Source organism: Malus domestica, chromosome 03, assembly GCF_042453785.1.
Source record: "Malus domestica chromosome 03, GDT2T_hap1".
Classification (NCBI taxonomy): domain Eukaryota; kingdom Viridiplantae; phylum Streptophyta; class Magnoliopsida; order Rosales; family Rosaceae; genus Malus; species Malus domestica.
The window spans coordinates 12,394,195-12,419,319 of NC_091663.1; the positions used below are offsets into that span (position 1 = coordinate 12,394,195).

Sequence of the window (25,125 nt, forward strand, 5' to 3'; positions counted from 1 at the left end):
TCTCCAACCAAGATTGAGTTCGCTATCAATTCTTGTGTGCTTTTATGAAGTCGATAGATAAGAGAGGGGATAATATCTAAGACCATCTTCAAAGAAGATGTCAAATATGCCAAATATGATTAAAAAACATTCAAGTGTTCTCCAATGGATATGTCATATATGATGTGACATGTGAGTTATTTGACTCCTTACTTTCTAGCTGCCTTTTTTACAGCAAACAAAGAAGGAGTCAAATATATTTAATTTATTTTTTTAATACACGGGTCCCATTAACAACCAATAGAATACAAACTAAAACTAATTTTGATTATTTTTTAATAGTTAATGTAACTCTAGGCCCAATAAAATAATAAAATAAATATTTGACACATCCATTGGAAAACAAGAAGATTTAGCATTTGTATTTAATTTGCCACATCAGCCATCAAATAAAATTTTGACATACTATATTTGATATATTATTTGAAGATGCTCTAACTGTTTTAATATTAAGTTCTTGTACCTTTAAACAATTGTCCCCCACCACTAAAGTCAACAGTCAATACAATGCAAAAGTCTCCTTTCTTCGAGACGTCGATCATTGTACATTTACATGTATTATATATTTGTGTATATGTATTATACATGCATGGCTGTGCTTAGTACCAGATTCCAAAGCACACAACTGAAACCCTAAAATTATTCTCTTCTACAACCTTGCCATGAACTCATTTATATCTCTACTTCTATTCCTTCTACCAATCATCTCTCTATTTATCACAACCTCAGTTTCTGGTTCACCCTTGAAAATCCCAAGGCTGAGTCCTACTGGAGGAACATTTGTACATGGAAATTATTTTGCAAATGAAAATGATTTTGAAACATTTTACTACACCCAAACACTTGACCATTTCAACTTCAGGCCCGATAGCTTCACTACTTTTCAACAAAGATATTTGATCAACTCCAAGTACTGGGGTGGCTCCAATGTTAGTGCACCAATATTGGCTTACTTGGGCGCAGAAGACTCAATTGACACCGATCTTGCTATTATCGGCTTTCTCAGTGAAAACGCCAATCAGTTCCAAGCTCTCCAGATATTCATTGAGGTATGTACAAAAGAATTTCCGGGCGCAACATAGAACTAAGGGAAGTAGTTTCTTGCCGGACATTAATTAACATGTAATAAGATTATTATTAATTTGGACTGTTGATCAAGTGAGTTCTATTGCATTACTCAGTCTGAGACACTTATTTTTCTCATCAGCACCGGTACTATGGGAAATCAATCCCGTTCGGATCAAGGGAAGAAGCATTTAAAAATGCAAGCACTATTGGGTACTTCAATTCAGCCCAGGCAATAGCAGATTATGCAGAGATCCTCATACATGTAAAGAAGCAACTTCACGCTGAAGATTCTCCGGTGATTGTTATCGGTGGATCATACGGTGGAAGTGAGTGACTGCACATTCACCTTCACGAATATTGTTTTAGTAATTAAGATAGGTAACTTTTTGGCCATGTTTTTTATTCTCCCTTTTGATTTTCAATTTTTGATACAGTGCTTGCTTCATGGTTTCGGCTCAAATATCCCCATGTCGCAGTGGGAGCTCTAGCATCGTCAGCACCAATTCTTTACTTTGATAACATTATCCCACCAGAAAAGGGATATTATTCCATTGTGACCAAGGATTTTCAAGTAAAGTCTTTCTCTTTGATGACGTTTTAACATCAATGTGTCATCAATTGGAGTTATATAACTTTTTGGAATGCATGTGCAGGAAGCGAGTGAGACTTGCTACCAAACAATAAAGAAATCATGGTCTGAAATTGATGAAATTGCCTCTAAGCATGGAGGCCTCTCAATTCTTAGCAAGAAGTTCCACACTTGCAGGTTAGTGTAGCAAACCTTGACATTGTATGTTGGGATTTACATAATTTCTGGACTAGTTAGCTAGCTTGATATTTCTTTGTGTCATTAAGAATTATTTGTACTTTTTTCATTTACACAAGTCAGGGCCGGTCCAGAGATTTTTAAGGCCCGGGGCGACGTAAAAAAATGTGCCCTCATTTCATATAAAAAAATATTTGTTTTAACACGTAAGACATCAATAAAATTATATTTAGAAAAACACTTCAAACTCAATAATTTAGAAACACGGAATAATTAATTTATTTTGTATCAAGAGAAGGAAACTAAAAAACTTCGGGCTTATAAGTAGATAGATTATGAGTTTTGTTTTCCATCTGAACTTTTAAAGTGTTTTTGTATAAATCGTGAGTTATTTTTTCTTATTTACTAACCTCGTCAATATAAGACTAAAAAAATATTTATTTTTTTGAGTCTTTAAGGATATGTATAAGTAATGAATGAACACTAAATTAAATATTTTGATGACACGTAATATTATTTGCAAATTTGGTCTAAAAATTTAGTCTGTGCATTACTCTTTGCTGAATATTTGACTTGAATTGGAATGAATATTTAAAAATAGCAACCCACATAGCTACTAGCTAGTAAATAAATTAACAACCAAACAAAAATTTGTAAAAATTGAAAAAAAAAATAAACATGCACATAGCATTTCGAACTTAGGACCTCTCATTAATTTTAAACAACAAAAACCATTGCTTCTAATTAAACTTCTTGATCATTTAGCCAAATTTTATAAATTTATACTATTATGAAAAGAAATTTTAAAAAATTGGAATGTAAATAAGCACACATGGTGTTTTGAACATAAGACCTCCTCATTCATTTTAAACAACAAAACCACCAGTTCTAGTTAAATTTCTTTATCACTAAACCAAATTTTATAAATTTATACTCTTATAAAAACATATATAAATATATCACCCTAATAATTTTGGTGCCCCCAATTTTTTTGGGCCCCGGACGGTTGCCCTGCCCGCATTGTGCCTGGGCCGAGCCTGACATAAGTCTGGGGAAACTTTATTGTTATTGAGAAATTGGCTGAAACGATAAAAAAAAATACAAATCTCAGTTGATGAATTTGTTACTTTTTGAGATTTGTTGATATCTCATTATTTGATGATCATTTCAACATTTGAGATTTATAAACAGAATTGTTACTAACACTCCAAAATTCTCATTTTACACTCTAAACTTATTATATTTAGAAAGAAAATTACATTTGTGAGGGTTGAAAAATGAGATTTTTAGAGTGTCAATAACAGTTTCGTTTATAAAAAGCCTCATTTTAGTCAATTTCCCAAGATTAATGATCACTTATTAATTCATTGTTTTATTGTTTTTTAGTTTGTTGAACAATTCTTCTGAGCTGAAGGACTACTTGCAGTCGGTCTATGCTCGGGCAGCTCAATACGATCATCCACCAAGATATCCAGTTACTGTTGTCTGTGGAGGAATTGATGGAGCTTCTTCTGGAAATGATACTCTAAGCAAAATATTTGCAGGCCTTGTTGCATACACAGGAAACAGGTCGTGCTATGTTAATCAACCCGGAAACCTATCTGAAACAGATATAGGGTGGAGATGGCAGGTAATTAGTTACATCAATTTAGTTATCTTGTCACCATCTCATAATTGATTAATTATGACAAACTTAAAAAGTAATACCAATGCTTGCATGCATTACAAGACCAATTTTATAGCTCAAATTTTTTGTTCAATTTTGTATTTATTTTACAATTTACTATTATTAGGAGAAGGTGGAGAGTTAGAAACTACTACAATAATTTAGGAAGGGAGGAGTTTCGAACTAGAGACTTATAGGCAGAAATCCAACACCTTATCTACTAGGATATTAATGTTAAGGATAAACATTTAAACATCAACTAGATTTTTTTTAATTAAGGCGGAGGAGGGCGTTTGAATCTAAAACCCCTTCAACCCTTGGAAGGATCTTTTTAGCATTCCAAAGTTTAATGCCACCACAGTACTAAGTTTTAAAATGGTTTCGTATCTTGACCTTTGATTTAATTAAGTTTACGGTTGCTTTTAAAATTTTAAAAAAAAAATGTCTCAAGTTCGAAGCTTCGAATTTAGGCGTAGACTTTGAATCTTCATCCTCCTGTCGCACATACCCTACTACGCGCATGCGCAACTGTGCAAAGCCCACCTAAACACATGTACATGTTTTTGGAGGATAATATATGTTCTCGATACTGATTTATTCCAAAGAATAGTCAAATATCTAGATACTGATTTGTTCAAAAGAGTGGACTATATATTCTCGATACTGATTTATTCTAAAGAATAGTCAAATATTCTTGATGCTGATTTGTTCAAAAGAGTAGTCCACCACCACTTGATAAAATCAGATGGCCTTCATGTGGTCACATGCATTGACATGCGCGCGCATGCTAGCTAGGTTGCTTACCAAATAATTTTCCAAGATTGAGTAATCATCGTTCAAAGAGTTGCCTTTGAAGATACACAAGTTCGTGTGGATCATACTGCCTTTTCTTTTGTGTGTTGCATTTGCATATCACATAATTCCAATTTTCATAAAGTCACATTTATTTTACATTAAGTCACATTTATTTTTTATTTACCTACTGACCATCCCTGTAACTGACCGAAGCAACCCCCGGTACAGTTTAGAACGAGAACTCATTTCCTCTTCAAGCTAAAGCTAGATCCCCCTACTAAGTCACATTTATGTTGACACCATGTATAACTAATATATCGTACTTCGAGTTTGTTTGTGATTGCATCTAGAAGAACGTGTAGATATTTATATTAGAAATTCAAGTGCGTTTTGAAAAACACTTGAAGGTGTTTCTTGAAAAAACAAACACTTAATAAGTGCTTTCTTAAAATATGAACTTGAAAATGTTTTCCGAAAAAGAACTACAAAGTGTTTCTTTACCTATGATAATATAATCCAATATAAAGAACTTGATAATTTTACAATAAGTAGAAATTCAATAAATCATGGAAGAAATGTGTGTGGCGTACTATGTTATGTATAGGAAAGATCACAGATGATCAGTTTCCTCCTAAAATTATTCAAGAAAACTTGATTAAATGGTCGAATAGAAATAACTTAAGTATTGTTACTAATATTGTCTTACATAATAATGCTATAGAATCCCATTCATACACAGACTGTTTCTTTCTTGTTTAGTGTTTAATTAGTACTTGAGCTAAACATTATCATATTACAATTGAAAGTTGTTAACAAACCAATGCAGAGAAAGAAAGAGAAATTGACTGCAAATGAAATCTGATTCTTATTCTAGCTAGCGACGGAAAAGAAATAAGACGACCGCATATATTAAAAAAAATTAAAATTTGCATGAGTGAATATGGATTCTCAAGGCAACACTAATGTTAATAACGATCTTAATATTCCTAAGAACTTAGATTTGAATTACGTAGATAGCATGTTCAATACCAAGTTACTACGGTGAGCCCGTTGTGTAGCTTTTGACCCAAATTCCCTATAGTTAGAAATTTCTTGTTGTATTAAAAAAAAAAAAAAACCATCTTAATACAAACATCAGTCATTGCCAATATTAACAATGGTAAATATATCTTTTAGTGGGAAATTTTACTCTCTCACACACAGACAGATGGGTTTATAGGGCTATAAAAATTCGACAACAAAATGGGGCCTTAGACCTTCTAGATGTGACTCATGACTTTCTGATTTGTATTAGACGTGTAGTGACATGGTGATACCTGTTAGAGTAAATATAGAAATATAGAGAATAATCCGAATGATGACTTTGAGGTACGACTTGAATCGTTTTCTTAAAGTGTTATTTGCCCCCACTCGAATGAGTTTGCTAAAGGGTTCTTGGCAAATCACTTCCAGGATACAACAAAGTATGGAATATTCGATTAGCAAAACCGAATTATATTCCCTTAGAAATAACTAGAAAGAAATTGTATGAATGTGATGTAGAGAGAAAAGAGAGCAAAGAAATTATGTAAACAACAAATTTCTGAATTATGCTTTTCTACTAATGTCACCACTATATATAGAGATAATTACACCCTTTAGACACATCATTTGATTTGAGTATGTCTTTTCACCATGGGATACAACACATTGCAGCATTATGTCCAATGGACATATCTGATACAAACACCAATTACCCAAAAGTCATATATGTTGTAAAACATGCAGCAACCGTTGGGTATTAACAAAAAGGTTGCAATGCTAATTTGAAAAGATATAATTGTCAGGTCAATGACCCATCTTTCCGTCAAACAGCCTCATATATATATATATATATTATATTTTTTAAATATTCAACAATCCTTCCCTATTTTTCCATTGTGTAGCTTTTGACCCAAATTCCCTATAGTTAGAAATTTCTTGTTGTATTAAAAAAAAAAAAAAAAAAAAAACCATCTTAATACAAACATCAGTCATTGCCAATATTAACAATGATAAATATATATTTTAGTGGGAAATTTTACTCTCTCACACACAGACAGATGGGTTTATAGGGCTGTAAAAATTCGACAACAAAATGGGGCCTTAGACCTTCTAGATGTGACTCATGACTTTCTGATTTGTATTAGACGTGTAGTGACATGGTGATACCCATAAGCATCAGCAACGACACCATGTTTCAACCTCACCTGTACGATCTGGAAGCCTACATCAAATCCTGCAAGGCAAAGTATGGTGTCCCTCCTCGACCACGTTGGGCCACTACGTACTTCGGAGGCCATGTAAGTGTCCTCTTTATATTATATTCAACATTTTAACATCAGTTTCTATCTTCATATATACAATATTAATTCACTTCAATATGTTGCTGCTGACTAAAATTATACCAAACACAGGATATAAAACTAGCTCTCCACAGGTTTGCTAGTAACATCATTTTCTCCAATGGGCTAAGAGACCCATACAGTAGTGGCGGGTAAGCATGAAAATTAGTATATAAACACAAATAAAGGGAATATTGCTTTGATAAACCAAAATTCATGATGTACCTGGCAAAGTTAACCGTTGTTTTTAACTCTCATTACACAGGGTGTTGGAGGACATATCACGCACTGTTGTTGCCGTCCATACAAAGAATGGTACATGTCAAACTCAATATTTTCAGAAGAAGGGTCAAACCAAAAACCAAAAACAAAATGTTATATTTTGAGGTCTTTTGAAAATTTGTTCGGTAACCAATTTCAGTTTTTAAGTTTTAGGAAAATGAAAAGTGATTTCAAATTCATTCCAATTTTTTTTTTTTTTTGTGTATTTAAAAACAAAAACTACAAGATTGGTTTCCAGTTTTCATCTTGTTTCTAAAAACTAAAATCTGAAAAATGTTTTTGTCAGTTTTTATGGACGTCAAATAAAAATTTAAAACTAAAATAGTCATCAAACAGACTGTTCAAATATATTACATTTGAAAAAAAAATTGATAGGGCAATAATCCCACCTAAATATAATTCATTCAGCTTAAAATATTACAAGAAACGGATATACCAAAAGGATATAGACATACGGAAATTGTTTAAATTAATGTACAAAATTAAATTTTATTTTACAGGATCTCATTGCTTGGATATACTTCGTGCAAACCACACTACTGATCCAGGCTGGTTGGTGGAGCAGCGAAAAACTGAAGTGCATATCATCAAAGGATGGTTGGTCAAGTACTATGCCGACCTTCACGCATTCAAATAATGAAAATTACCCCTTCAAACAATAAGACCACGGAGAACAAATTGATTAGGGCAAATCCCAGCTACAACTTTCTGTGTGTCCTGCAGGGAAAAATCCATTAATTGCCAATGACAAAGGCCACCCATTGATTATTAGTTGCATGTAATATTTGAACCTATATATGTTTTCTTCTCCTTTGGATGTATCCCATATTCGTTAGAATTTGAAAAGGGCAACCATAGGGGTATTTACAAACTTTATAGCTACTATCAAAACGTAATCCCTAAATTTTCGTTATTGTTTACACCATTAAAATATTGGACTTGCATCAATGGCATCCCCACTAGAACTTCAATGGCACAGATTACCCTGTCACAATAGCACCCCACGTCAATAAGACAAGAATATGTGTTATTTTTTGTCTACGTGTTTTTGTATTATTGACATGAAACGTTACCATGATAGTGTACTCATGCTATATAAGCTTTCTTCCACTCCATGTTCCTTTGTATTAGAGTTCTTGCCATTGTAGCTGAATTGGCTTGGATTAGGCAGCTCTTTTGATCTCCATGTGCCTTTATATATAAATTCCTTCAATGCTTTATTGTGATAATATTTATGCCATTGCATTATCTTCTAATTCAGTATTCCATTGAAGAGTGAAACACATTGAGATAGATTACCACGTTGTCAGAAAAAGAGTTACAAGAGGGGATTTGAATGTGCAACATGTATCTTTTGCGGAACAATTTGTAGACATACCGGCAAAGGATCTTTCTGCACCACTGTTTAATCAACGTTGTGCCAATCTTATGCTTGGCTCGTCCAAGCATGAGATTGAAGGGGATGTAAAGATATCAACCGTTGTAACATTGCCAAGTTTCACAGATTGAAGAAAGAAGTTGTTAGAAGTCTGTTTAGGTTGTTAAGTCAGCTATTTTCTGTTCGAGTAGTCAGCTCAGTTTCTTCGTGAGTAATAAATGAGAAGTCTCTAAATACTATAAACTTGGATCATTTGAGACTTAATGAAAGCAAGAAAGCATTTTTTTTTCTCTCTCTCTCTAAAATTATCTCTGATTCTCTCTACTTTCTCTCTGTATCCTCCTTGATAAGTGTAGACATCAAATAGACTGTGAGTGTGTGCCATGTCAGCTGCCATGTCAGCTAAATATAGTTGAGAACTGTTGGTAGTTAGCTGAGTTGTTAAAAGTTAGTTAGAGGTGAGCTGTCAAAGTGTAAAATGATATATATAGCATATCTTGTAAACCTTTTCATTTTTATGAAAAGTAATCTGAAAAGTCTCAAACATTTCTTTCATTCTCTCTGTCTTTCTTCTCTGTAAATCTTCATACACAGTTCTTCATTTTCTTCATCTTTTACAATGTAGTTAACATGGTATTAGAGCCACCAGGCTCATGCCATAGATTCTGGTGGTTCCGTTTTTTTCATTAGTTTTCATCGGTTTCTAGTTTTATTTTCTATTTTGATTTTCAATAGAAATTCTGTCAAGTTCTTCGATGCTTCCGTGATCTTTCTGTAACTTCTTGGTTGATTTTTCGTCTAGGCTATGAACAGAGATTGTCGGTGAAATCTGGGTCGTCAAAATTGTTTCTTTAGGCCAAAGAGAAGTCGCCATTTGTTTTTCTTTTTAGTTCTTGAAGTTTCGGTTCTTGAATTCGGGAAAATTTCAGATTTTCATCGAGTTCTTGATACAAGGAAAGAAGATGTCGCCAACCTCACCACCACTAAGCGCCGTCTCTAGGTGGTCATGCAGTTCATAACTTTCTGCTCTCTGCAATCCGTTCATGGCCACGGACGCTTCCACGGCAACATCATGCCATTGGAAACATCTTAGTTGACTCTGATGGGTCCATTAAAGCTATGATCCTTTTTGCCGTTTATTTGTATCTCGGGGTTGTTAGGAAGCAATTTACTGCTGTGATCTTTGTTAAGGAGAGAATTCAATGATGAGATTCTTGAAGAGCATTGGGTTATCACGCGTTTTTCTGGGTTTTCGAAATTTGTTACGGCTGAGGATTAAAATTGATGGGTTTTGCTCAGGGCATGGTGCGGTGTTACGAATCACATCTGGTCATCAATTTATGAAAGTTTATACCTATGTGCAGCCCAGGTGTATGACGAAATGCCCAACTCAAAAATTTTAGGTGAAGGTTAAGTTTCTCAGTTACTTGCTTTGTTTCTTTTAGTATTGCATAAATCAATTAGTTTGTTGTTCTGGGCAAGAAGCCATTTAAGTTGAGATGTTGAGATTTAAAAGCATGAAATCATCTTTCTAGTGCGTCTTTTATGGGTTCTTCAATTTGTTTCTGATATTTGGGTTCAAGATTCTTCATTGCTTCAAGATCAGTGTTTGTCATGGACTTCATTTGGTATGCCGGATTTTCGAATCATGAACTATGCAATTTTTATGGTGTCCAATTCTATCTCTCTGCCTCCCTGAAATTCTATTGTCTCTTTATTGGGTTTGAATTGTTCAGAAGATTATAACAGCCTATAATGTTGAGTCTAACCAGCTCAGTTGTTAGCATGTATCTACTATAAGTCCGGTTATACGTGCTTTAGAGAAAGATGAAGTTTGAAGAAGTTGTTGACGGTAAATCCCACAAAGGGTAATCCTGTGTTATGAGTAGGTAAATCCCACAAAGGGTAATCCTACATAGATGTTAATTTTTTGTTGTTAAAATTGTGAAGGCCGATGCCATTGTTAAAAGGAGTTGTTTCTGGTAAAATCCACAAAGGGCAATCCCGTGGTACTATAGTTAAGGCCGATGCCACACTATAGTTTGTTAATTTTCTGTTTGTAAATATTAAAGGCTGAAGCCAATGTTGAATGAGATGTTGACGGTAAATCCCACGAAAGGTAATCCCGTAAGAATTTGTATACCAGCATGAGGGTGTGCTACGACTCCTTTATAGAAGGATGTTCTTTGTGAAGCTCTTGTTAAAGGCAGAGGAAGGGTGTCATGATTTCAATCCACTGGTTCACTTGCTAAAGTTTTTCAGTTTGTATGACGTCAAGTGTTCTTAGAATGATATGGCAAATCACACTTATTTAATAAGGGATTCTATTAAACAAGATGGTGCCTTACCGAGATGCAAGTTGTTTGTGAATTTTCTTGAAGAGAAGTCCACAAAGAGGAAACTATTTGAGTTGTGGTTGATGATATAAAAGATGATATGGTTGTTGATGCAGAAAATGAGTCTAATGACATTGATAGCATGTTTAGCTCTTTGTGCTTTCTGTATAGATTAGTTGATTGAAGTTTGTGGGCACGAAGCCATGTTTTCTGTAAAGATTAGTTTATTAGAGTTGTAGCTGTTGAAAGGTTTGGTTTGTAGGGGATTGTAAAATTCTCCATCTACTGCTGGCATTACTTGTTGGGCAAGTGACATCCTTTGGTGGAGAGAAGACTCAATTTTCCCATCTTTTGATGAAAACAAGGAACGTATAAGTCTTTGGAGCATCAGACTTGACAGAACCACCACGAAGAGATTGATTGTGCAATTGAGAGGGCTGCTGTTGTTCAACTTTGGTTCAGCTTTCTTTAGACATTGCTGCAATCTCAAGCTTGGTAAACCCAGCTGAGATTAAGGGGGGATGATAAGTGTAGACATCAAATAGACTGTGAGTGTGTGCCATGTCAACTGCCATGTCAGCTAAATATAGTTGAGAATTGTTGGTAGTTAGCTGAGTTGTTAAAAGTTAGTTAGAGGTGAGCTGTCAAAGTGTAAAATGCTATATATAGCATATCTTGTAAACCTTTACATTTTTATGAAAAGTAATCTGAAAAGTCTCAAACATTTCTTTCATTCTCTCTGTCTTTCTTCTCTGTAAATCTTCATACACAGTTCTTCATTTTCTTCATCTTTTACAATGTAGTTGACACTCCTTCCATTTTAAGGGGTAGTTGTAAACTTGCAGCTAAGTGATCTGTGTGATCTGTGTACAATGTTCATTTGGACTTTGTTATGAAATCTCCAATTGACCAAAAAAAAAACAAAAAACAAAAAAGTAAAACCATTGCCGAAGAAAACACTAAAATTGAAGGAGAACGTTGGATTAAAATTTAGAAAGTGAAAATAAACCCATTAAACACATTTTGTAACTTTGAGTATGCATGGCTGGTTGTTGTTAATGAGACTAGAAAAGACTGCCTATTGTGAGCATGCCAAACCCCAAAGTTTTCAGTTTATACGTTATGTATGTTTATTGTGCATAGTACTTGACTAGTATATATTACACCATTTGAAACACACAACTGAAACTAAAGCCTGTTAATTTGCATTCTTCCACAAAACCTTTGTCATGAGCCCATTTCTATATTCACTTCAATGCCATTTACTGATCATTTCTCTATATGTCACCACCTCTTTTAATTCTTTTACACTGCTAAACATTCCAAGGCTGAGCTCCACCGCCAGCGGATGCACATATTACACGGCCAAACTCAAGCTTTGTCTGATTTTGATGAAACTCATTTTCAAACATTTTATTACAACCAAACACTAGAGCTGGTTTGGTATTGATATACTTTGAAAAAAAAACTGGTTCTACTGTGTTGTGAGAATAAGCTCATTTTTGCTGCTTCATGTTTTTAGCTTTTTTTCACCCAAAATTGTGAAAATAAGCTGTTTTTAAGTGTTTACCACATTTTTGAACTTAGCTTTTTTTTATACCCACTTTTAATAAAAGCACCTCAATACCAAACTAGTACTTAATCATTTCAACTATATATAGGTCTGAAAGCTATGCTACTTTTTAACAACGATATGTGATCAATTCCTAACATTGGGGTGCACCAATATTTACTTACCTCGGCGCAGAAGCATCATTAGAAATGCTCTACTTGCCATCGGCTTTCTCAGTGACAACGTCATTCGGTTCAAGCTCTCCAATTATACATTGAGGTATGCATGAAAAAGATATGGATCATGTTTGTACGCATACAAGTACTATTTTGAGACAACTATTTTTCTCATCATCCGCTTCGGTACTATGGGAAATCAATCCCATTTAGATCAAGGGAAGAAGCATTTAAAAATGCACGCGCTCTTGGTTACTTCACTTCAGCTCAAGCAATAGCAAATTATGGAGCGATCTTCATGCATGTAAAGAAGCAACTTCGTGCTAAAGATTCTGCGATGATTGTTATTGGTGGATCGTATGGTGGAAGTGAGTGGCTTCAGCCTTCAGATCCTTCCTTGTTAGACAATAGAATCCTAGTTGGAGTCTAGATATGATTGAAATCCTAATTGTAGTTGTATTCCTAACTTGTAGGGATAGTGTCTTGCATAGCAAGGAATGTACTTGTAACCCTATATATTTCTTATTCACGTATCAATGAAATTCACTTTTACCCCATATATCTTTTTCTACATGGTATACAGAGCAGGTTTCAAAACTCTAGCTTCTCTTTAATTTTTTTTTTCGGCAGACTCCTTCTGCCGTTCCCATTCTTCCATCATGGGAGACTCAGATTCCAGTACTCCTTTTTACCTTCACCATTCTGATTATCCTAACCTTGTTCTTGTCTCCAAAAAATTAAATGGAGACAATTATGCCACATGGGCACGGGGCATGGAGATCTCTTTGAGTGCCAAAAACAAACTTGGCTTTATTAATGGTAACGTTCAGGAACCATCCTTCTCCGAGGACCCTGATACGCATGCTGCCTGGCGTCATTGCAACGATATGATTCTTTCCTGGCTTCTTCATTCTTTGGAGCCTGACCTTGCCGAGTCCGTCCTCTTTTCCACCACTGCCAAAGTCGTTTGGGATGACCTCCGTGAACGGTTTTCCCAAAGCAACACTCCTTGCATCTTTCAACTCAACCGTGAAATTGCCACAATCTCCCAAGTCACTTCATCTGTTTCTGCCTATTTCACTCGTCTCAAAGGCCTTTGGGAAGAACTTGCCTCGTACAATGACCATTGCACTTGCTCTTCCGGCACCAAGAACGACAGACAGCAGCTTATGCTATTTCTCATGGGGCTTAATAAGTCATTTTCTACCGTTCACGATCAAATCATCTTGATGAACCCTTTGCCCACCGTTCGTCAAGCATGTTCATACGTGTCTCAGGCAGAGAAGCAGCGTTCGATGGGTTCTCTCCATTTAACTGACCAACCTGCAGCAGCAATGGCGGTCCGTGGATCGTCTCGTGCTTCCTCCGACCGTCCTCCTCTTCACTGCACCTATTGCAACTATGATTTTCACACCCGTGACAATTGCCACAAGCTTCATGGTTACCTTGTTGGTCATCCTCTCCATGGCCAGCCGTGAAGGCCACCTCGTCATTCTACATCTACTGGTTCTTCACGCAGCAATGGTGCTGCTCCTTCTGCTTGTAACACCCATGCAGCTACTACTCGGCCCACTACCATCCCCCAGGCCCACACTGCTCCAGTCCCTCCATCAGCCCACCACGTGCAAGGGCAGCCCACGCTACATGATGTCCAGATTGCTATGCCACATCTCTCGGCCAACCAACACTCTCGAGTCCTTAATGCCCTAACTGACGATGCCAACCCTCATTCACCTCATCAGGCTCATGCCGTTTTTAGTGAGGATTTTTCCAAAGGTTTGTTTCCCGTAGCTTTTCATCTTGGTCAATGGATCCTTGACAGTGGTGCTACAGGTCATATTACTTCTTCCGCCTCGTGTTTAGTTAATACTTCTACTTCGCAGTTGCCACATGTTTCTTTGCCTAGTGGCGTTACCGCACCTATTACTTCAACTGGCACTTTTCGTTTAAATTCCTCTATACATTTGAAAGATGTTTTATGCGTCCCTAATTTTAAAGTGGACCTTTTATCGGTTGGTAAGCTTACAGATGGATTATCGTGTTCCATAACATTCTTTCCCTCTTGGTGTGTTTTGCAGGACTTGGTTTTGAAGGCGATGATTGGTGTGGGTAAGCGACGTGGCGACCTATATTACCTTGTGGCCCTTGCCTCCTCCATCCCATCTCGTCACCCCCTCTGCAATGTCATCACCATCCCGTCTTCCCTCTGGCATAAGCGCCTCGGTCATCATTCTTCTCCTTGTTTGCAAGCTTTAGCTTCTAGTTTTTTAAATTGTTCTTTTTATTCTAGTCATGTTTGTGATGTTTGTCCTTTGGCAAAACAAACTCGTCAACCTTTTGGTTTAAGTTCAATTTCAACACATTTTCCTTTTGCTTTAATTCATTGTGATATTTGGGGCCCGAATCATCAATTTTCCCTATCTGGAGCTCATTATTTTTTAACCATTGTCGATGATTTTTCTCACTTTATGTGGATCTTTATCATGAAACATAAATCCAATACTCAACAATTAATCAAGGATTTTTTTGCTTATGTCAGTACCCAATTCCATACTAAAATCCAAAACATTGGTACTGATAATGGCGGCGAATTTCTTTCTCTTCGTCCATTTTTTTCCGATCATGGGGTTTTATTTCAAACTTCTTGTGTCTATACCCCTCAACAAAATGGCATTATTGAACGCAAACATAGGCACCTCCTAGAAACCGCACGCACCCTTCGCTTCCAGTCCAATCTTCCTCTCAAATTTTTGGGTGAATGTATCCTTACCGCTGCTTATTTAATAAATCGTCTTCCCACCCGTCTTCTCCATAATAAATCTCTCTTTGAGGTCCTCCATAACAAAGTCCCCACCTATGATCACTTCCGCGTCTTTGGTTGTTTAGCCTATGCCACCTTTGTCATTCCACCCACTAAATTTTCCCCTCGAGCCCATCGTTGCATCTTCCTTGGTTACCCTTCCGGCCAAAAGGCATACAAACTATATGACCTCGACACTCACCGCCTCTTCACAAGTCAGGACGTCATCTTCCATGAAGATTCATTCCCTTATACTCTCCCTCCCACCCCTACCTCATCCCCTACGCCTACCCTGCCTCTTCTTTCTTCTCTGGACCTTCTTTATCCCCCACCCCCTGTCACTACGCCACATCCATCTCCTACCACCTCATCCACTTATACATCCATAGCTTTATCTCTTGTTGACACCTCACATGTCCACCCTCCCGACACTATACCCATGGCCCCACCTGTTACCCCCTTTAGTTCACCCCACCTACCTCCGGACCCCACCACCTCATCGATCACGTCTCATTCTGACATTTCCCACGTCCACCGCATCTCTTCCCGTCCCTATAAACCCCTGTTCTATTTAAAGGACTACGTCTGCTCGCAGGTGATTCTACCACCACACCACTCCTCACCTTCGCAGCCCAGTTCTACAAAAGGTACGCGATATCCACTTTGTAATTTTATTTCTTATCACCGTTACTCACCCAAGCATTTTTCATATATATATATTCTGTTAGTCGGAATGTGGAGCCTTCCTTCTTTGCCGAGGCTGCCAGTGATCCTTATTGGCGTCGTGCCATGAATGAGGAGCTTCAAGCATTACATGCCAATGGTACTTGGACCCTGACTCCCTTGCCCCCTGGCAAAGTTCCCATTGATTGTAAATGGGTGTACAAATTGAAGTATAATTCTGATGGTTCTATTGAGCGTTACAAAGCTCGCTTGGTTGCTAAAGGTTACACACAGGCTGAAGGTATTGATTATCATGACACTTGTTCTCCTACTGCTAAGATGATTACTGTGCGTTGTCTTCTCGCTCTTGCTGCTAGTCAGTTTTGGTCTCTTCATCAGCTCGATGTTAATAATGCTTTTTTGCACGGTGACTTACATGAGGAAATTTATATGTCTCCTCTTCTTGGTCTTCGTCAACAGGGGGAGAATCTTGTGTGTCGCCTCCACAAATCTCTATATGGTCTCAAGCAGGCTTCTCGCCAATGGTTTGCTAAATTTATTACTGACATTGTTTCAGCTGGTTTCCAACAATCAAAAGCTGACTATTCATTATTCACCAGAAAGACCGGTACTTCTTTCACAGCCTTACTCATTTATGTGGACAATATTGTGATTACAGGCAACGACGTCAGTGCCATTGATTCTCTGAAGTCTTTTCTCCGTGATCACTTTCGGATAAAAGGCCTTGGCGAATTAAAATATTTTTTAGGTATTGAGGTTTCTCGATCTCAACGTGGGATTTATATTTCACAATGAAAGTATGCATTAGAGATTCTCAAGGATTATGGTTTTCTGGGTGCACGACCCATTACTTTCCCTATGGATGACACAAAATTATCTGATTAAGAAGAACTTATCAAGGATCTTGAAAAGTATCGGTGCTTAGTAGGACGGTTGATTTCTCTAACCATAACTCGGCCAGATATCACATATTCCGTGCATGTTTTGAGTTGGTTTATGCACGAGCCTCGTGTTCCTCATATGGATGATGCGCTTCGTGTTGTTCGTTATTTGAAGTCTACTCCAGGTCAAGGCTTATTATTTTGTTCTGACAACCAGACCAAGTTAGCTGCATTTTGTGACTCTGATTGGGCAGGTTGTCCTATCACTCGTTGTTCGACTATTGGGTATGTGTATTCTTGGGAAATTCTTTGATTTCGTGGCGAACAAAGGGATAGAAAACTATGTCGCTTTCTTCAGCTGAGGCAGAATATAGAGCTATGGCAGGTGCTTGTTGTGAGTTAGTTTGGCTTCGTTTTTTGTTGAAGGATTTGAATATTCCTTTACAAGGTCTTATGGTTTTATTTTGTGATAATCAAGCAGCGTTGCATATAGCCGCTAATCCTATTTTTCATGAGCGAACTCGTCACATCGAGATGGATTGTCATTTTATACGCGATAAGATTGCAGATGGAACTATAGTGACAACATATGTGGGTACAGCACACCAGTTGGCGGATTTGTTCACTAAACCTCTTGGGAAGGACAAGTTTTCAACTTTGATACGCAAGTTAGGTGTTCTTGACATTCACTCTCCAACTTGAGGTGGAGTGTTAGACAATAGAATCCTAGTTGGAATCTAGATATGATTGTAATCCTAATTGTAGTTGTATTCCTAACTTGTAAGGATAGTGTCTTGCATAGCAAGGAATGTACTTGTAACCCTATATATTTCTTATTCACGTATCAATGAAATTCACTTTTACCCCATATATCTTTTTCTACATTCCTCACAACTCACAACGTGTTTCTTTTTAATTTTACATGTCTGATTTTCCCTTTTGGTTATTTTCTATGTTAATTTGCATGCATGTAATGCTTGCCTCATGGTTTCGGCTAGAGTATCTCTATGTGGCCATTGGAGTTCTGGCCTCATCAGTTCCTTCTTTACTTTGATAACATTTAAGATGGATACTACTACATTGTTACAAAGGATTTCTGAGTAATACCATTGGCCAGAGTCTGGATTTGACCAGAGGACAGCGAAAGGGGTTGTCCAAGTCTCGGATCGCCGGAAATGGTGCACCCTTGCCAGAGCTTCAACGTCCCAACTGAGGCTTAGGTTTTGTAGATGGGGACACGATGAGTTGACTGGTGGTGGTTGCTGATGTTGAGGTGAACGGAGGTAGGAGATTATCGACGTTGAAACTCCGGGAAAGGTAGGGGCTGGAGTTCGGCTCGCCGTGAAAAGCAGCCAAATGGGGTAACCAATGGTGGGTTTTAATCGTGGGGACGAAAGGGTTCTAACTGTGATGGTGGCTGACGGATTTCATCGTTCGAGTCGGCCGAATATGACACCTAAAAACCCGCCAATCCGCCGGCTCAAGTGCAGACAAAACCAGGTCTTCAGGTCAACTTGTGTGCCACATTTCCATTTTGGGAAGGTCTCCTGGATTCCTGGAGCCTTTCCATATATAGGAGTCTCTAATTACTATTTTTCCTTTGCCTTTGCTCACTTACATCACCTCGTTTAAAACTTAGTTATGCAAACAATTTTCGCATACGCGTTCGGGAGATCGAGCTTTATCCAAAAGTATTAAGTGTGAGCCTGAAAGGTCTACTAAATTTTAATAAATATTTACGAAAAATCAAACTTGTGACTAACTAAAACTCTAAAATTAATTAAATAAAAATCAAGTCGCGAAAATTTGAGATACAAAAATTGAATAGCGAAATCGAGGATGGGATTTCACAACAACGGTGGTGGTGGGGGTGGAGGATATGGTCGTAGTAAGGTGGCGGTGGCGATATGGTGTTAGAAGTGGTAATAATGATAGTTATTGCATTATGGTGGATGGTGGTGTATATTATCAGAGAAATGAAAAAATTGAAATCCATCAAAATCTTAGGGGGAGAGGTTAGATACGTTATAACAAAAGACTCACTATAAAAGCAGTCAAAGTCCTTCAAAGTTCTTCAATGTTCATGACTTTTGTAAAAATATCGATGTACTAAAAAAAAAGTCCTTCAAAGTTCATGACTTTTTAAATTCTTTAAAATTAATGAAGTTTTGAATACACCTGGACTTTTGTAGACTCACAAAAAGTCATAATTGAATACCAAAAGATTTTTATAGATATTTTAGATGTTATAAAAATCAATACAGTGTGACTTTTATAACACTTTGAAAGTCTATATTGAATAGGCTTGGATTTGAGAGTGAAGCAAAGTCTATCAAACTTTATATGCAATACATCCCGCTAAGATTCTATGAAACTCCATTACACTCTATATGTTTACAATTTTTTAAACCTTTTAAAATCTCAATTGAATACATCTCTCTAAATATTAAATTCCGAAAACAAAATAGTTTTTTAGGAAATACCCAGAAATATGACAGTTTCTTAATCTTGGGACAGAAATAGGACATTTTGAATATGCACACACCACGCACACGCCATGCACAACAATCGGACATAAATAGGATTTTTCCTACACCCTAAAATGACCAAATTGTCCTCTCATATAAATAGGTTATCCAGAAATTCCAGCTCTCATTTCTCATTTTGTTGAGAGAGAAACAAAGAGGAAAGAGAGAGAAAATCTCTCTCCCCCAATTCTAGTTCGAAGAACCCTAACCCACCCATCTTCTTCATCTAGGAGCTCTCTATAACCCACCCATCTTCTTCATCCAAGCTCTCTCTCTTTCTCTCTGTCTCCTCTCGCTACATTTCAAATATGTACAAGAGCTCTCTCTCTAACCCACTAATCTTCTTCAATTTTTACCTTTTCATTCGTAGGTTTTGTGAACTGGGTTTGCTTAATTTTGCTTTTTGATTGATGAATTTTTGGAGTTGAAATGATTGGTTTGGTGTTTCTTGGAGGAGACCCAAATCCTTCAATTTTTATTTTTTATTTTATTTTTTATCATTTCTCTGATTTATATGTGGGTTTTCATTTTTTCTATCTTCTCCCTCCCTTTGCTCCCTCTCGATCCAAATTTACAAGCACTAAAATAGGGTTTGGCTTTTGCTGCAATTAAATGAAAAAATGTATTAAAGGTCAGTTGCCTTTTGGAGAATAGATAAATTTGAGAGAAAATAGAGAAATCAGAGTGGAAAGAAGAAAGAGAGAAGAATATGGACGAAATTGTTTTGCGTACTCGTTCTCTCTCTTCATATTAAGCTCGCTCATACACGACATGCACATGACATGCACACATATCTGAGTTCAACCCAAAAACCCATAACTCACAACTCTCTCTTCGAAATCAGAAAAATGACGCAATCTGATAAATGATCCTAAACTTTATATGAAGAATCGAAAATTCATTATTTTGAATTTGGTATCAAATTTGATTGGGTTCAAATATTTCAAGGATTTGAAAAACTTGCAGCACGAAGGAACCCAACTGAATCAAAGGAAATTGTTTCACGAACTTGTTCCCTTTTCTCGTATTTGCAGGGCCTGCCTCTGAATCAAAGGAAAAAGTAGTAAACTATGTTAATGTGAAGAGTATCAAAGATGTAAATACACACCATCTACACATAACACACTATATGCACACCACATGCACATAATATGTACAGTACATGCACATGATATGCACAAAATGAGAGAAACTTTAACGGTAACATCTTGGTATAATGGGTACAATTAAAACATACTTGTTATGTATATAAGTTTAAAATGACAGTTTTAAATGTCTTGTTACGTATATCAACCACCACTTAACCGTGCACAGAAAACATGATACTCGTTGTCGTTATTTCACGGACACGCATGACCCTTAACGTCTTCTAAGTTTTTTCTTAATTTTTTTTTTCGTCGAGGCCAACTAGGTTGTGGTCATACTCGCTAAATTCTAGGGCACAACATATGTGCATCATAACTAGTGAACATTCCCGCTTCTCATATTAAGATGTAGCCATGCACACCACATGCACATTACGGAAAAAAATTCACAAATTTTTGCAATTGAACACTTAAACCAAAAATTGTTCCATCCCAGTCTTGTAGCATGTCAAAACTTGAAATTTATTCCACAGCCCATACTGTGGAGCAAAAAATAATCAAGAAAAATATGGAGGCGACACGTGGATTTATGGGAAAAAAAGACAAGATTACCCTCGAGGCACATCGAAACTCCTACGCGTGAGCAACGGACAATCATCACTTAATCAAGGTCAAAAGTGATCAAAATAGGAATTTATTAAAAACCTTCCCACAAGGTAACCTTCAAATATTCATTCAAAATATGATTAATTACCTAAATTAATTAATTTCCTAATTGATTGCAAGATATTATGGTGATATAATATCTTGCAATTACACCCTAAAACCACCAAATGTGACCGGTTCCCACCTCTCCAAAGAGGGCAGGCCACACCCCTATAAATACCACTTCATTTCTCAAAAGACCTAAGTTGAATCCTCTTGCAAAATTCTGTAAATTCTCCAAATGTTTTTCCTTCAAAATTCTAACTTTGGCATCGGAGGTTTTTCGACCAAAGCCCTCCCTCATTCATTGTGGGCGCATGAGGCTCTTGGCCTTGACCTAAGGTATTAATTGTTTTTGCATGTGCATTTTAATCCAAGAACAAGAAGGAAGAAATTTGCATCCACAAATTGGTGCATTCATTGAGAGTCTTGATCAAACGCTTGTAGAAGACTCTCGCATTTAAGGTTTTTCTTTTTCTTGTTCACTTGTAGATTTTTCGTACGTTCTTATTCTTGGAATTTTTATTTTTAAAAATTCTTCGATAAAACGTAAAAGAAAAGTACAATGGCAAGAAATTCAGAAACATCGACGAACGAAAATTCCAAAGTTTAAGGATTAGGACTGCGACGATCTACGAGGCTTAACACAACGATGAGTGGAGTGGCACCACCCTTACGGGGCACCACGGCAGCCATCCTCAGCAAGGCCCACGGCGCACAACCATGGCTCAAGTCATGTCATTCAAGCCCACAAGGGCCCAAGCCCAAAGTGAGACGACCCGAGCACTCAAGCCCGACGCAAACCCAACGCGCTGCCAAGCCGAGCCCTAGCTTCGCACCCATGTGCGCCACACGCCGAGCAGCCCACTCCCGTGACCCAGCCTGATCATGCGACCCAACCCACTCCAGTCGCCTAGCCTGCTCCCGTGCCCCAGCCTGTTCCCGTGGCCTTCCATACAGCCCAAATCGGTCCAAGATTAGTTTAACCGTCCCCACTTCAAATTTCTGGGACTACGATTGAACCAGATGCGTTTTCACCACATTTCTCCGGGGATTTGACATTTCCTAACTCAAATCTTACACCCGGAGTTTACCACACTTTCATTGCTCAAGGAAATGCATTCCTTCCAAGCTCTTCCAATTCAAATAAAGAACAACACTTGTCTCGACAAGTCATAGAATTGACGATCGCCCTCGCACAGCAGAGACCTTGGTGAATCAGCTCTTGCAGCGCACCAAGATGCAACGTGCCCCAAACGAGGTGTCTCGAAGTAGGACAAAGGCAGACGAAGAACCTCTTCAGCAGCCACGAATGTGTACACTCCTGATTGGGCCCCCGAGATAATGTATACTCCCATCTTAGGGTACGGAGGAGCGTGCACTCTCGACTAGGCCCACGGATTAGTATACATTCACGGTTGGGGCTACATTCTAATAGTCAACATGAGCAACCTTCCAGGAAAAGTGTTCATTCACGGCTAGGCCCTCAAGGAGCATCATCTGGCTCACATCGAAGTAGGCAGCATGAAGGACGGAGAGAAGCAGTCACTCAGTCCGGCTTAAGCTCAACCAACAGCCTACGAAGAATTTCATCGCCTGCTAAGAACAAACCACAAACACCACAACCGCAACATAGACGAGCCGAACACATAGAAAAGCAGCCTAGACCAGTAATTCACGATCAGGGGCACCCGAGAGCTTTGTTACCCCCCAACAAAGGCAAATTCAGGAAGAAGTAGAAAGGTTCATGACTGAGCGATTGCACGATTTCCAACGCAACAAGGTCACTAACTAGGCACTACGATGAGACATGACCAACATAAGTAGGTCACCCTTCACGAACGAAATCGAGCAGGAAGAACCTCCGTGCAAATTCAGCATACCATATTTCACATCCTTCAAAAGGGATGGAGACCCGAAGAAACACCTAAAACACTACCAAAGCCCAACAATCCTCTATCAAAACAACAACGATCTCATGTGCAAGATATTTGCCACCACTCTACAAGGCGAGGCGCAAGATTGGTTCTACACCCTACCGCCACAATCCATCCGGAGTTTCGACGAATTTTCTTTGGTTTTCACCAAAGAATATTCATCCTATCGCTCGATCAAGGAAAAGTCCTACCACTTGTTCAAAGTCAAAAATAACCCAAATGAGTCGTTTCACAACTATGTGAAGAGGTTTAAAACAGAAAAGGCAAAGATAGTCAGATGCAACGACTCGATAGCTAGAACATTCTTCCAAAAAAGACTCCCAGCAAACCACCCGTTGTTTGAATAATTGATCATGAAAGAAGATCTAACTCTGGCAGACTCTTTCGCTTTGGCAGAGAAGCATGCACTTTGGGACGAGGTTCGTCGATACACATTCAAGGCAAATTCGAGCGATCTTGAATATGAAGTCCTCCACTACTCTGAAGAAAATTCAAGGTCTGACTGGACAGGCAGCCACATCTGAAGCAGCAATAAGCTCTACCCTCATACGAAAAGAACTGGAGGCCCAACTACCTATATTCCACAATTCAAAAGCTCTCATGGATACGGAAACCAGTTACCAGAAATTCAAAAGCTAACTTTGGCGACAGTTGTTGCAACCTGGAAACTCAAGTTATACCTTCAGACACACAAAGTCATCCTCATGACGCACTATTCCGCCCAATCCAGACGCGCGACGATAAAGGTGTAGACACTGGCAGTGCAAAGTTTTTTTACAAACGCAACAACTCAGCTCAAAAGGCACGCCTAGGGTAGACGAACACTAGAAGGACACTCGGAAGCAAGTTTTGTCCTCGTCGCCCTAGAAGATTCTACATAGAAGCAACATGTACCGGCAAGTTGAACACCACATTCTGCTGCACATCACACGGCCCCAGCCGACCCTTACTCCATAATTCAGCTCTAGAGTAGACTGATACCGGTAGTTGAGTATCTCCTGCTACGTATAACATAGCCCTAGCTTCACTGCTCCCTACTGTGCCTTCATGCCTAACCTAGGCGACACAATAGAGTAACATAACGACGCTTCGGATGTAGCCAAACACTCCTTAGCCATGCCTGTTTCGCCGGATTAAGCCTTGGTTTGGTACTGAGGTGATTCTAAAAAAAGCTGGTATAAAAAAAAGCTGGTAGCTTTTTTGTGTTTGGTAAACATTCAGCTTCAGCTTTTTTTCACAGTTTTGGGTGAAAAAAAAGCCAAAAACAGGAAGCTGAAAAACCCAACTTTGAAAAACCAGCTTTTTTCACATCTGTTTTACATAAAAGTTTACTACACACTATAATACTACTTTTTTTTTTCAAAAGCACTTTTACAAAAAAGTTTACCAAACACTTTGCTGTTTTATTTCACAGCTGTTTATTCTCACAGCACAGCAGAAGCAGCTTTTTTTCAAAGCACAGCAATACTAAACCAGCCCTAAGACTTCTGGCATTTGCACGTTGACTGCACATCTAACTATAAAGGCTCGGTAACAAGCATGGTCCTTGTCACCCTAGACGGTTCGATGCTCGAGCAGGCAATTACTCTAGGCTTCAAGGCATCCAACAACGAAGCAAAGTACGAAGCTCTACTAGCAGGCCTCTGAATGGCAAAAGACTTGGTGGTGAAAAAGCTTGCAATTCATTCCGATTCCCAGCTAATCATCAGCTAGACTACTGGGGAGTACACAACAAAACATCCAAAGATGGCGCAATACTTAGAGAAAGTATGCAAGCAACTTGAGGCACTTCAGACGTACACCCTCACTCAAGTTCCGCGGGCAGACAACTCTCACGCGGACGCACTAACCTGCCTAGGCTCCACCCTCGACCACCAACTCAAACGCTCTATCCTGATGGAAAATCTAGACAAGCAAAGCATAGAGGCGGAGCCGGCAGTCAAAGTGTCACAGGATAGTACAACTCCAAACAGGCAAAGTTCTATTATAGACTACCTGGTCAATGGCATATTCCCCATGGAAAGGTTGGAGTCTAGAAAGCTCCAAATAAAGGCAGCACGCTACTACATATGGAACGGCATTTT

At 38.1% G+C, this 25,125-nt stretch overlaps 2 protein-coding genes across 2 annotated transcripts; both read left to right on the top strand.

The window, feature by feature from the left end:
• Positions 1-608: 608 nt before the first annotated feature.
• On the top strand, positions 609-7,910 carry LOC103423856 (uncharacterized). Its single transcript, XM_029099860.2, has 9 exons — positions 609-1,088; positions 1,247-1,433; positions 1,542-1,678; positions 1,761-1,873; positions 3,260-3,503; positions 6,503-6,655; positions 6,770-6,849; positions 6,963-7,012; positions 7,480-7,910. Exons 1-9 carry the CDS (start codon positions 702-704, stop codon positions 7,614-7,616), a joined length of 1,488 nt encoding a protein of 495 aa, XP_028955693.2. The 5' UTR covers positions 609-701; the 3' UTR covers positions 7,617-7,910.
• Positions 7,911-13,080: 5,170 nt separating this feature from the next.
• LOC139194663 (uncharacterized) lies at positions 13,081-13,899 on the top strand. Its single transcript, XM_070819559.1, has one exon. It carries the CDS (start codon positions 13,081-13,083, stop codon positions 13,897-13,899), a length of 819 nt encoding a protein of 272 aa, XP_070675660.1.
• Positions 13,900-25,125: the final 11,226 nt, after the last annotated feature.